Source organism: Hippopotamus amphibius, chromosome 11 (assembly GCF_030028045.1).
Source record: "Hippopotamus amphibius kiboko isolate mHipAmp2 chromosome 11, mHipAmp2.hap2, whole genome shotgun sequence".
Lineage (NCBI taxonomy): Eukaryota > Metazoa > Chordata > Mammalia > Artiodactyla > Hippopotamidae > Hippopotamus > Hippopotamus amphibius.
Window position 1 is genome coordinate 114,393,422 of NC_080196.1, and position 13,156 is coordinate 114,406,577.

At 41.5% G+C, this 13,156-nt stretch overlaps 1 protein-coding gene across 18 annotated transcripts in view; it reads left to right on the forward strand.

The window, feature by feature from the left end:
- Window positions 1-13,156, forward strand: part of ATP9B (ATPase phospholipid transporting 9B (putative)) — a 196,973-nt gene that overhangs the window by 24,442 nt on the left and 159,375 nt on the right. For 15 of the 18 annotated variants that reach the window (XR_009048010.1, XR_009048011.1, XR_009048006.1 and 12 more), the window contains exons 4-5: window positions 2,482-2,595; window positions 11,781-11,889. Coding sequence is in view for 11 of the 18 variants with exons in the window: in XM_057699066.1 (XP_057555049.1) it covers window positions 2,482-2,595; window positions 11,781-11,889 (223 nt within the window). In the remaining 7 variants the exon portion in view is untranslated. Of the gene's footprint in view, window positions 1-1,753; window positions 1,812-2,481; window positions 2,596-11,780; window positions 11,890-13,156 lie in introns of those variants that run through there. The other 3 variants (XM_057699070.1, XM_057699078.1, XM_057699074.1) reach the window with 2 other exon arrangements.

Consider the following 13,156-nt stretch of genomic DNA (forward strand, 5'->3'; position numbering starts at 1 on the left):
AGGTCTAGGTAAACATCACCTTCATGTTATTGTAGGAATAACCAGGTAAAGCGAAATAAAATTATCAGAAAATAGGTCATAAATTTTGTTTAGCTGGGAATTTGTTTGGAGGGAAAAGTGGAACGTATATGATGTTTAAAGCCTGCCAAGGCTGTCCGATGAAAGTAAAATAGCTTTTTACACAAACATGACTCAGTAGCAAAGTATCAATAAACATTTATAGATTTCGACTTCACATTGTAAATTTCAGGCCTTGTATTGTTATATCAGTAGTTATCTTTAGGTAGTATGCTAAATGTAAACTCTGAAATTTAAATATTTATTACTTTTTTTGTTGCCAGTGATATTTCTGGCTTAAATTATAAAACTGAGATTATATGTATTGAGAATAGTTGAATTAATTTTGCTTTTTGTGTATCATTCCCTATTTTAATAGACAGATTTATTTATCTTTCTAAAGGCAAAAGACAGCTGGTACTGATGATATTTCCATATCAAAGTTTTTGATCAGTTCTAGGTGTTAGCTCTTATGCTGTTTTGCAAAAATCTCCTGATTATGTGGAATGAGGGCTGCTTTATCTTTCCTGTCTTTATTTAAATAGCCATGCTGACTTTGTGTTGGGCATCGATTAGCCCTCACCACCCACCTCCATCCGTCCAACAGTTGTCAGATGCTTGATGGCTAATATGCTCCTTTATTAAAACACACAAAACTAATGGCTTCATAATTAAAGGACTGATCTTTTGTCAGGACAATAAAATGTAAACTGTCTTTCAAGCAGATAAATATTCTTGTCTTTATTGAATGAAGCTACTGTTTTCTCCTTAGGTTTAAATTATTAAATACGCAGATTGGCTAAGTGTTGTCCATTTGCCTGAAGCCCTCCAAGTTTGCTCACAGACAGTGAAATCTTGACTGCAGGGCTCTGAAGTGGCCAGTGCAGCTTAGTTTTGATCCGAGTGTGTCACGTGGCCACCAGGATGGCTGTCCTGAAGAGACCTGTTGATGTGTCTGTACAGCTGTTACCGTGGGAATGACTTTCTTCTGAGATTGTCTCTTAAATTAGGCTTTTCATCTAAAACGTAGTATTTTAGAAACATTTGGTAATTGCACAGTAGGAATTCTGTGCCATTTTTAGCACGAATGGCAATTGCTGAATTGCTAATAGATATAATTTATGCTAACTGAGATTTTAAAGAAATCACTGAGGAAAAAGAGAGCTTTCTCTCCTGCTGAGATTAATTTATGAAATGATTCAAAACAGTTTTAGACAGCAATTGAACATGATTATGAATATAAATGTCTTATCAATGTAACTGATTTTTTAGTCACACACATAAGTGTGTGATGATGTATATAACTTCATTGTATGAAAACTGTGGTTCCAGACTCTTTAAGTCAACAATAAGTACTTAACCCATTGCTCTGCCCTTGTTAAAATTTCTGTGCCTTCCAAGTTGTATTAAAAAACAGCATCCCAGGAGATTTTGATTTGCAATTTGCAAGTTTGTAAGTTTCATTGTAATTGTAGTGTGCTATTTAAGTTATTCTCATCCATAAACATGAGTTTTGTTCCATTTTGATTTTCAATGTAAATCTAATAATTTGAGGCGTTTGTGAATAGAAGTCTGTTAATATACCAGATCTTGGATTTTCCTTCTTGAAGATTATCCTATTTGAATTAAGAAACAAAACAAAAAATTCAGGATTTGCATTCCTAAAAGATTTTATTGAATAATGATTTTTATTTAGTTTATATTTGAAGATACCATTGAAGATCAACTACCAAGAGACTATAAAGAACATGCAGGTAGCTGTCTTCCTGAAAATTCGTCTGTAATTTACATATTTTTATATTTTATCATTTCTTATACTTTGAGGAAAGTAAATACAGGAGATTCGTTTTTTGTGTGTGTGAATTCATACCTGTATATGATTTGCTTGTTCACTCGATCTTTGTAAAGCCTACTAGATGTCCACACTCGGAAATCATGGCTATCATGTTTTATTGTTTACTGTTTCATAAATATAAAGTTAACAGCACTTTTCCATAAGGTCTTCTGAGTTGATGAGAAGAAACACATTTGTATAGCTGTATTAACTAACTCACTAACATTGGGAAGGTTTTGCTGTCTCATTTGGGGTGACGTGCATATAAAGGTGTATAGAAGATGAGTGTGGAAAACTGGAAAATTGCATGCAAGAAAACAAAAAAATCTTTTAGAGGGCATTTAACATAGTTGAAAGTTCTAATTGTCTTTTTTTCAGTTTATTTTAAATATAATTTGGGGTAACCTTAGCTCTTCTTTGTGATTTAGTTATTGGAAAGCCTTTGTCAAAAGCAATTTATTGTGACTCAGGGCATATTCTCACTGTTTGACGGAAATATGGTTAGGTATTTTGCTGATTTTAATTATTTAATTAAGGTATTAAAGATTTTTCTTGAAGAGATTATGTTAATTTTTTCTTTTTCTTTTTAGGTTTTATATGAACAATTCAAGTTTTTCTTGAATCTCTATTTTCTGGTAGTATCCTGCTCACAGTTTGTACCAGCATTGAAAATAGGCTATCTCTACACCTACTGGGCTCCTCTGGTAAAAAGAAAAGATTTTTGAAATTAACTGAAATTATTAAGTATTTAAAATATAGTTTTAAGAGTTAAGATGGTTAAAAGATAAATTGTTCAGAGTTTTGAAATGTGATTGTTGCTGTGTGTCATTGAACTTTTGTGAAAAGGTTTTACAGAGTCCTTTGCAGCCCTGCAGGAGTGTGAGGGCAGCCTGCCGCGCTAGGTGGGCTGGAGGCCTTGCAGAGCACCTTTGCTGGCAGGAGTGGGAGGGGTTCTGCTGGGCCCTAGGGTCGCAGCTCTCGTCCCCAGCCCAGCTGCCCCTGCGCTGGCGGAGCTGTTGGGAGTGACGGGGGTGGGGGTGCTGCGGGAGTCTGCTCAGTACCCCTCTGGCGTCCTGACAGATGGGCATTTTTTACCTTTGCCTGATGGTGACAGTTCTAAAGTATCTCAGTGAGATTCTGACAACTGCTGGTTGACAGCTTGGTGTGTAACGTTTTGGAAAGGCAGATGATTTGTCATTGAATATTTCCCTTTCAGACATGCTATCTTGATCGTTTTGTGCTGTTTGCTGATAGCGTTCACTAATTTTCAGTTTATATAGATGAGAGGTATGTCTCCTGCCTTCTTTTCCCCTCGAAAAAGGTGCTGCTCCCTTCGGCTTGCTCCCTTCTGGGCAGATCACCATGGGCAAGGAGACCGTGAGCGAGGGAATCCTGCCGTGAGAGAGCAGTGCAGTGGGCAGGGTTCCGCCTTCAGAACTGGGAATGGGAGCCCTGTGCTCTCGAGTTGGTCTGTTCTGGTCTGTGCAGCCCTGCCGCCTCGGAGACTGTGCTGCCAGGCACAGTGGAGGACTGGAAGGGGGGGGGGTGTAAGTCACGGGTACAGGACGGTTTGGGCCAGCCCCCCCCCCCCCCCCGTTCCTGTTCACTTAGACTCCAGGGTAGCAATGAGAGCACCCTACGTGTAACCTGAATACAAAATTACTGAAGAAATGAATACCTTTTCCACTTATTAAATTAGCCAGATTGACAGAGACATTGGTGCTGATGATGTGAAGCTGTGATTCTCATCCGCTGTTAGTGTCAACCTAAATCTGTAGAGCCTTTTTGGAGGATAGTTTGGAAATACATATAAAATACTTTATAAATGGATTCAGCATTTTTATTTGAGGAATTTATCTTAAAGCAATAGTGATCAGTCCAAAGAATGTCTTTACGAATGTCTATTACTATTCTTGACAAAAATTATTTGAAAACTCAAATGTCTAACACTGGATTGTTTAACTGTACTATATGCCATGCATTGTTGGAATACTGTGCTACGGTGTGTACCTTTGAAAATGATGTTTACAGAAAGTACCTAATAACACTGAAGGTGTATGTATTAGAATAAATGGGGAAAAGTGGGTTAAGATGTGTGCAGAATGAAACACAATTCTGTGATTAGCCAGCACTGTTTGTTTGTGTCCAGCACTAGTCAGAGCAGTGTTGATTCAACACGAATAAGACGGACAAAGCCCTGTCCTAACAGAGCTTCCATTCTGGGGGAGAAGGCAGTTTAAATAGACCCGTAATGCCAGGGAGCCTGCCAGGAAGCCTTGAAGAAGAAAATGTAAAGCAGGATACGGGGGTAGAGAATGACCAGTTATTTTGATAGGGTGGCTGAGGAAGTCCCCTCTGGTGGGCCAGCACTTGAAGACGTCTGGACGACAGGAGAGAGTGAGTGGGCCGTGCGCAGGGCAGGTGTCGCAGGTCGAGGGCACGGTAGTTGCAGAAGGTCTTTGCGTGCTGCTGGAGTGTGTGAGCATGCGACTGGTGGGAAGGGGGTCCCAGGGGCGGGGGGCGCTCAGATCTCGTCCTGAACGGGATGGGCCGGTGCGGCTGTGCGTATTGCATGTGTCACAGGAGGGAGGACACGGAGGCTGACAGCACAGCTTTAAAGGTTGATCTTAAAGCCGCACAGCATACACGGTCCTCTCTGCTTTCTCTGTTCTCTTGCAAGAGCTCATTTCCAGTTCTAGCTTGGATTTTATGTCCTTTAACTTGAATTTTCAGGCTCAGGTTTTTTGAAGTATTGTATCATTCTTTTTGACATGTGAGAATAAACTGTATTGTATTTAGATAAATACCGCAGTAAGAACCTCACTCTTCATGGAAGGGGTACCCTTATTCTCCGGTGATGGTGTGTTTGTGCTCCAAAGAGAAGAGAAAAGCCCCTCTTCTTCCACTTGAGCACTGCTCACTGTAGCCTCCTGACGCGGGGCGAGTCCGGCCCCTCCTCCGCTGCGGTCGCACCCTGCCCCTCAGTCCCACGCTTCCCTCCACTCCTTGTTTTCTCCGAAAACAGATGACGAGGATTGGGTAGTACCTGCGGGTGCACTGTCGATACGCATTGTAGCCCTTGATGTAGCAGGCGTCTCAAACAGTGGATGTGCACGTAGGCACATTTTGAATCCACGAAGCCGGCTCAGGGTATATTGATAGTGTAACCCAAACTCACCTCAGAAAACCTTTCAAATTTTTGAAAATTTAGATACTATCTATAGAAGGTCTTTTTTTAATTAATCTGGGCAAAATTAAAGAACCTTCGAACTAAATCTAAGTCTAAAGTAAATGTGTTTTTTTTTTTTTTAATCAAGGAAGGTATTCTTGATTTCTTCCTAAGACCTTGTTCTTTCTGTGCCTGCGTGTCTTACCCTGTCCTGTGCCCGGGGCCTGGAGGAGCAGCCGGTCTGTATAATCGCAGGGAAGGTTGTGACATCTTTTCTCTGCTTGCGCTCCAAGGTTCTGTAAGTTGCTCAGAAGAGGAATCAGTTAGTATTTGCAGATGTTTCCTAGCCAAAAACTTGCCAGTGAAGCATAAAACCATCTTACAGCTGGTGATTATGAAATCTGATGTTTGATGTCCATTCATTTTAGAGAAAACAAGTTACTTCAAACTTAATCCCTCTGCTCTCTAAAATTGGGATGTTTCTGAAAACAGTGATAGCTTAATTAATAATCCTACTTTTTCAGTTACTCCTGGCAATGTTATTTTCTGGCTTCATCTCTGAACTAATTTCTGTTGTATTTTCTTATGTAATAGAAAAGTAAACTGAAAATAAAGTGATTTCATTACATTATTGTATCAGAATGGTTACCTTTCATATTGTTCAGATAGCAATAATTTTTCAAGGCAAAGCTAGTATAATCAGAGTAACAAAACAGATTGTAATGCTTCTATCAGAGTTAATAAGTGGAATAGGTCTATCCATACAAAAGATTTTTAGGTAAACAAAATATGGATTTTTTAATCTCTATGTCTTCCACGTAAAATCTCTCTCTGGTGCTCTGTTAATATGTAACTGAAAACCACGCGGGCCATATAGGTGAGAAAGGAATCTATGGGGGACTCCGATTTTCAGATCCCTCCTTCTGTCCACCTTTTCTTGTGAGTGTCTCTGCGAACTGGAGGTGTGGGCAAAGTATGAAAAAGGAAAAAACAAAATTATTTGAAATTCTGCCAACCGGAGACTATTTCATGACCTTGGCAAAGTTACTTTTTCTCTTTGTGTTTCAGTTTCCTTATCTGTAAATTAGAGCTAAAGGTACACCTCTTAGCTTCAGTAAGGTTTAAGGTAACTCATTTTTTGTGAGATTTAAAAGGTAACTCATTTAAAATATGTAGGAGTGTCTAGCATATAATAATCCCTCAAAGGTAAACTGATGTGGTAACATATCAGTAGAATTTTTTTCTTTTTACTAAATGAGATATTGTTTTGGCACTCACTCCACATGATTCCTAGGTTATATGGAGAAATAGAAAAGAATCCCACTTTATGGTAAAAGATTTCATCACGGGCTGTGGACAGGCCATGCGAGACATTCTTGTCCAGTGCTGACGCACCAGTGCTGTTGTTTCCAGGTGACAGTATGTCACTATTAATTCTCTTGTATGCAGCTTTGGTTTTTCTAGGCAGCAGTGTGTAGCCAGCAGCTCTGACCTGGTTGGTGCTGAGGTCACGGGCAGGCCCAGCTGCTCCTGCAGGAGACTTACCGTATCCACATCTTCCATACACCACCCATCTGTTAGGAGCCCCGACCTCTTCTGAGGTCTTAGAAGAGGATGTAAACTTGAAAGGTAGAGGCCCATTTGTTGTAACTCCGGTGGTCAGGAAGGAATTGATGGCATCAGCTTGCCTTGCCTTTGATCTGTTTTATGTTCCTAGGCTGGTCGCTGGCCGTGTTCTCAGGATAGATGTGCTAGAGGTGGGCATGACGGTGTGGGAGTGACCCCTCTTGGCTGCTGCTGGTCCTACACGTCTGTTCTGTGTCCAGAGAAGCCTGAGGTTAGGAGTACGGCCTGGAGCAGCGTGTAGGCGGCAGCAGTCCTTGCCTGTGACAGGGGCGCTGCTTCCTTTCAGGAGTGTTGAACTCCTGTTTTTACAGGTTGGGACCTGCCCCTCTTTGGTGCATCTTCTCTAATATTGTCACATTAGAAGAGGGAGCTTACTTTCACTCCTTGAGTTCTTAGAAGCACTGGGAACTAGCACACGTTTTGTGGTTTATAAACTTAATAAATTCAGAGTTAATTTTTACTGTCTTGAAGCTGTAGGTTTAAAGGGTGAAAGTTAGATTATTCTGGAGAGTTTAAATACCATTTGTATGCCGGAGGCGGGGCAGGAGGGGTCAGTTCCCTGGAGATGAGAGGTAAAGATATATATTTCAAGTAGGACCTGAGCAAATCTGTGTTGCAAACAATTGTCTGGGTGATTCTGATATGCTGTCTGACTAAAATCACTTCTTTAAAAACACTCTTTTCATTGTGTAAATAACAGATGCTCAACAGTCATTCTCCTCTTGTCTCTCGAGGTGAGTCAGTCACAGGTAGAATTTCAGGAAATTCCTCGCACACTATCACACGGTCTGTACCCGTAAATATTCTCCCGCAGGAGAGTGGCTGCTTAGAACTGTATTTTCTGAATTCATAGGTGCTTATCTTTCGTGTTACTGAAATTGTGACTTACAAACAGTTTATGTATTTAAGGTGCTATTGTCTTCCCACCAGGACTGTTACTAAAATAATAATGATGTATCTGAAAGTCAACAGCATCTTTGAGTTAAGGAAATAAAGTATTTCATCATATGAGAGTATCATGAATTTCTTATTTGTGGACTTTCAGGTTATTTCCAGTTTTTCTTATACAGTGCTGGGATCCTTGATTTTTTTTTTTTTTCCCCCTTTAGGATAAGTTTCTAGAAGTGAAAGTGCTTGGTTACTGTGTATAAATTTTAAGACTTTTGATAATACTAAGTTTCTTAAAGCTAATTTTTTGGCATTTGATGCTTTTATTTTAGTTTAGTCTTACCTTTGCTAACTCTAGTTCTAATAAAATGATGAATTTGCATTCAAGGTAAGAGTACTTCTCTGCCTCCAGCTAATAGGTTCTTTGATGACCACTTTATTTCGTCACTGCTTTGTCTGACAAGTTAGCCGCTTTGGAGAAGCTGGTCATTTGTCCCTAGAGCACAGACCTCCCTCTAGTGTGGAGATACTTGGTCATAATATAGAAATCTCTCTTGTTCTTAAAATTTTGTACTTTGCACAGCTAACGTACTTTTAATGGTAAAAGACTGGATGCTTCCCCCTAAGATCAGGAGCAAGACAAGGATGTCTCCTCTCACTTTGGCGTTCAGCATTATATTGAAGGTAAAATGAATAGTGCAGTTAGGCAAGAAAAAGAACTAGGAGGCACCTAGATGGAAAAGAAGAAGAAAAGCTATCTACCTCTCTTCGCAGATGGCATGATCTTGTATATAGGAAAATCTAAGGAATCCACACACACACAAGTATTGGAACAACTTAGTGAGCTGTAGTGTGCAAGGTAAATATACAAAAGTCATTTGTATTTCTGCACACTAGCAATGACCATCTGAGAATGACATTAGGATAAGAATTCTGTTTATAATAGCATCAAAAAAAAAGGGATAGATTTAAAGGGCATACTGAAAACTATGAAACATTTTTGAAAAAATTAAAGAAGAGCTAAATAAATGGAAAGTCATCTCATGTTCAAGAATTGAAAGACAGTATTACGACAGTACTCTCCAAACTGATCCACAGATTTAGTGCAATCCCAATCAAAGTCCCAGCGGGCTGCTTTTGCAGACATTGACAAGCTGATTCTAAAATTCACATGACAGTGGAAGGGTCCCAGAGTAGCCAAAACAACCAAGAAAAGTAGATCAAAGCTGTCGGACTCCTGCTTCCCCATTTTGAAACTTCTCACAGAGCTGCAGTAATCACGAGAGTGTGGTACTGGCAGAAGGATGGATATGTAAATCGAGGAATACAATGGAGAGTCCAGAAATAAACTTCTACATTTATGACAAACGGATTTTTGACAAGGCTACCATGACAGTTCAGTGGAGAAAGTCTCCCACAGATACTGCTGCAACAGTTGGACAGCCACATGTAGAGGAGTGAAGTTGGACTCCAACCATAGCATACACAAAAAGTCACTTAACATGAATCACAGACCTAAATGAAAGCTGAAGCTGTAAGACTCCTAGAAGAAAGCATAGACGGAAATATTTGTGATCTTGGACACCAAAAGCCCAAGTGGCAAAAGAAAAAACTTGAGTAAGTTGGACTTCATCAAAATTCAAAACTTTTGTGCATCAGAGGACACCATCAAGAAACTAAAATGATAACCTGGAATGGGAGAAAATATTTGTAACATTGTATTTGTAAATCACATATTTGACACAGTACTTGTGTCCAGAATGATATAAAGAACTCTTACAACCTAACAATGGAAAGATATATCGATCCAGTTAAAAAGTGGGTGTAGGATCTGAAGTAACATTTCTCCAAAGAAGATGTACTCATGGGTGATGAACACATGACAAAAGGTGTAATCGCTTTAGAAAACAGTTGGGCAGTTAGTCAGAAAGCTAAACACAGAGGGTACCCTATCACCCGTGGTAGGCAGGTCCTTAGAGACGGAAAGTAAGACTAGTGGTCGCCGGGGCTGGGACCGGTGGGGGGGTGGGGGGGTGCCTGCTCTTGGGATCTCTTTTGGGGGTGATAGAAGTACATGTGCTCTAGAATTAGGTGGTGGCGATGGTGGCACAACTCTGTGAATAAGCTGACAAGGTGAAATGCATATTTCAAAAGCATTAGTTTGGGACGTCCCTGGTGGCGCAGTGGTTAAGAATCCGCCTGCCAATGCAGGGGACCCGGGTTCGAGCCCTGGTCCGGGAAGATCCCACATGCCGCGGGGCAGCTAAGCCCATGCCCCGCAACTATTGAGTCTGCGCTCTGGAGCCCGTGAGCCACGTGCTGCAGCTGTTGATGCCCACGCGCCCAGAGCCCTTGCTCCACAACAAGAGAAGCCACTGCGCTTCGAAGCCCATGCACCATGACAGAGTAGCCCGCGCTTGTCACGACTGGAGAAGAGCGCGCACGCAGCAAGGAAACACAATGCAGCCAGTAAATTAACAACAACAAAAAGCATTAATTTGGGGGCATGTGAATTAATCTCAACAACACTGTTGTTAAAAAAGAAATGTGTGTTAAAGGACCTCCTCCACGAGGGTCACACTGCCCATGCTCAGCTGCCCTCAGTGGGGCGATGGCCGACCCATGGCTTGTACTGTGCCTGCCTTCCTCTGCGGGCGGGGCCTGCCAGCAACCGTTGTTCGTGGCTTCTTGATCTGATTCCAGGAGCAGCTTTGGAATACCTCTTAAAGTAGTGCTCTTAGCAGCCACTGGAAAAACCCTGGCTGAGACCAGATGGGAGACATCAGGGTGTTCCAGGAGACTGCTGAGAGCGTCCTGGCGTTGCAGGGTAAGAGCAGCGTTGAGCAGGCGGTGAGGCTAGAGGTCTGTCCTCCTTCAGGCTGTGCTTCCGTGAAGGAGCATCAACAGCTGAGGTTTCAGGCTGCGAATTGCTGGGGCCCATCCCCGGAGGAGGATTTTACCGCACGTTGGTCAGGTTTATAGTGTAGAAGGTGCTTCGGGAACTGTGTGCAGGGATGACTTTGAGGGGCATGAGGCTGGAGGCGGGAGGCTGGCCCAGTAGGGCTGGCGGCCGTGAGAGCGCTCGGGGCCGGGGCCGGGCTCCCACGTGAGCACTGCGAGCGGCCCAGGCCCCAGGCCTGTCGGGAAGCACAGTCAGCGCGTGGCGACCCGCGGTGGCACTGAGTCAGAGAGGAGCCCGGCGCTAGTACAGGTGGTGGCTGTACCGCGGAAGGCAAGACCTGCGGCTGCTGGGTGGGTGGAGAGCTGGGCCGCGTGCGCTGAGCTTGAGCCTACCCCAGCCTTCGGGCGCCACTGTGTGAAGAGGACTGCACTTCAGTAGGTACAAGCAACAGTCTCCAGTGGCCCACTTACTGCCTGTTGGTTTTATACAGGAAAAAACCCTGTGTATACCTGATTCACTTTGTTGTGCAGCAAAAACTAACACAACATTGTAAATCAACTCAGCCCGTGTGCCACAGCTATTGAGCCCATGTGCCACAACTGCTGAAGCTCACATGCCTAGAGCCTGTGCTCCACAACAAGAGAAGTCACCACAATGAGAAGCCTGCGCACCACAATGAAGAGTAGCCCCCGCGCGCCGCAACTAGAGAAAAGCCCATGTGCAAGCAACAAAGACCCAACACAGCCATTAAATAAATAAATAATTAATGTTTAAGAAAAGGGAAAAAGAGCACTATGGCCATACCTGTGCTCTCAAATGCTCTTGCATGATAATGCATGATGTAAGAAAATTGATGTGTGTCACACCTGGCAATTGTTCTGTGTTCCGAAATGCTTTTATTCTATCAGAAAGATTTAAGTGCAGGTATTATAAGATTTTTATCTCAGTCTTTATTAATTTGATATTTGAATGCCTGAGTGTTCTAAATATAATTCATGGGTTTATTGAAGATTAATTTCCTTTTCTTTGGGTTACTAAATATTTTCTGATGTTTAGCTTGAAGCACGTATTAAGATGTGAATTTGTAAGCGTTTCTTGAGTGTAGTAAGGCCTGTAAATCTCTCACTGTGCATTACGTGTTCCTTTCGTAGTATTTGTTACTTGTTTTTTTGTCTGTTTTCATTTATTGTTGTTTTACAACTAATATAAATTGAAGGAAAAAGATAAAAATGAATAGTAAAAGAATTTCCCCTTTTTTGATGAAGTCCAGTTTTCTCAAATACTTTGTTTTGTTTTGTTTAAAGGGGTTTGTCTTGGCTGTTACTATCATGAGGGAAGCAGTTGATGAATTTCGGCGTTTTCAGCGAGACAAGGAAGTGAATTCACAACTGTATAGCAAGCTTACAGTAAGAGGTGAGCAGGACACTTAATCCAGTTGATTCATTCTTTAAATGCTTAGATGTATGTGTGTGAATATAAATGTATACACACGCCCTTAAACACATGCATGCACACATACATATACATGTATATCAGTAGTTTTATAGTGTGCTCTGTTACAATTTGTGTATAATGCACGGGGACTAGACACGTGTGAAACCCAACTGATGTGTGCACATGGTCTGTGAAGCACAGTATCACTCCATCTAAAGTCTCTCTCTGCATTATATTTTAAACACAGTCATTAAGGTCAGACGCCTGGTATCACGGCCTTAAACTATACGTAAGGAAAAGGACTTTGAGCACCTGAAACAAATGTCATGATCCAAAATGGCAGCTGATGTGTACCGATTTCCCTGTAGCTTTCATTTAGGGCTTTAACCTTTGCCTAGTTTATGTTTTTGAGAGTTGCTTATTTGGTTTTTCAGTCCATTGCAGAAAAGAAGCGATGTATTATGGAAAGGGTGGGTGAAGCGATTACAGACAAGCGTGGTGACAGTAGAAAGTGACAGTGAAAAGCAAATGGAGATTCACCATGACTGGGAGCCTGTTTAAAAGTGCAGAAGTTTAGCGTGGAGTTTATATCTTCTGTTTGTACGTGGACATTTGTACGATGAATTATCTTTTTTAATTGTCCAAAAACTGTTTTTATACTTTGTTGGGATATTTTTCACGTAACTTAAAATTCATCCCTTTAAAGAATAAAGTTCAGTAGTTTTGGGTCTATCCATAGTTAAGAAACCATTACTACCATCTAATTTCAGAACATTTTTAACATTCTAGAAAGAAGCTCTGAATATCTGTTAGCAGTCATTTCCCATTCCTGCCCTTTCCCTGTCCCACTCCAGCCCCAGACAACCACTGATCTAGTTTCTATCTCTATGGCTTTGCCTCTTCTAAACATTTCATATAAACGGAATCGTGCAGTATGTGGCCTGTTGTCACCGGTTTCTTTCACTTGGCATCGTGTTTTCAGGGTGCATTCATGTTAGAGCACGTATCAGTACTGAGCTCTTTGTTGCCAGGTGATATTCTGTTGTACAGTGTCACATGGATGGACATCAGGGTTGTTTCCACTTTGAGGCCATTATAAAGGATGCTGCTGTGAACATTTGTGTACAGGTTTTGGGTGAACATTGTTTCTGCTTCTTTTGTGTATATACCTAGGCATGAAATTCCTGGTTTATATGGTAATTCCACGTTTTTGAGGAATTGCTAAACTGTTTTCATAATTGGCTGC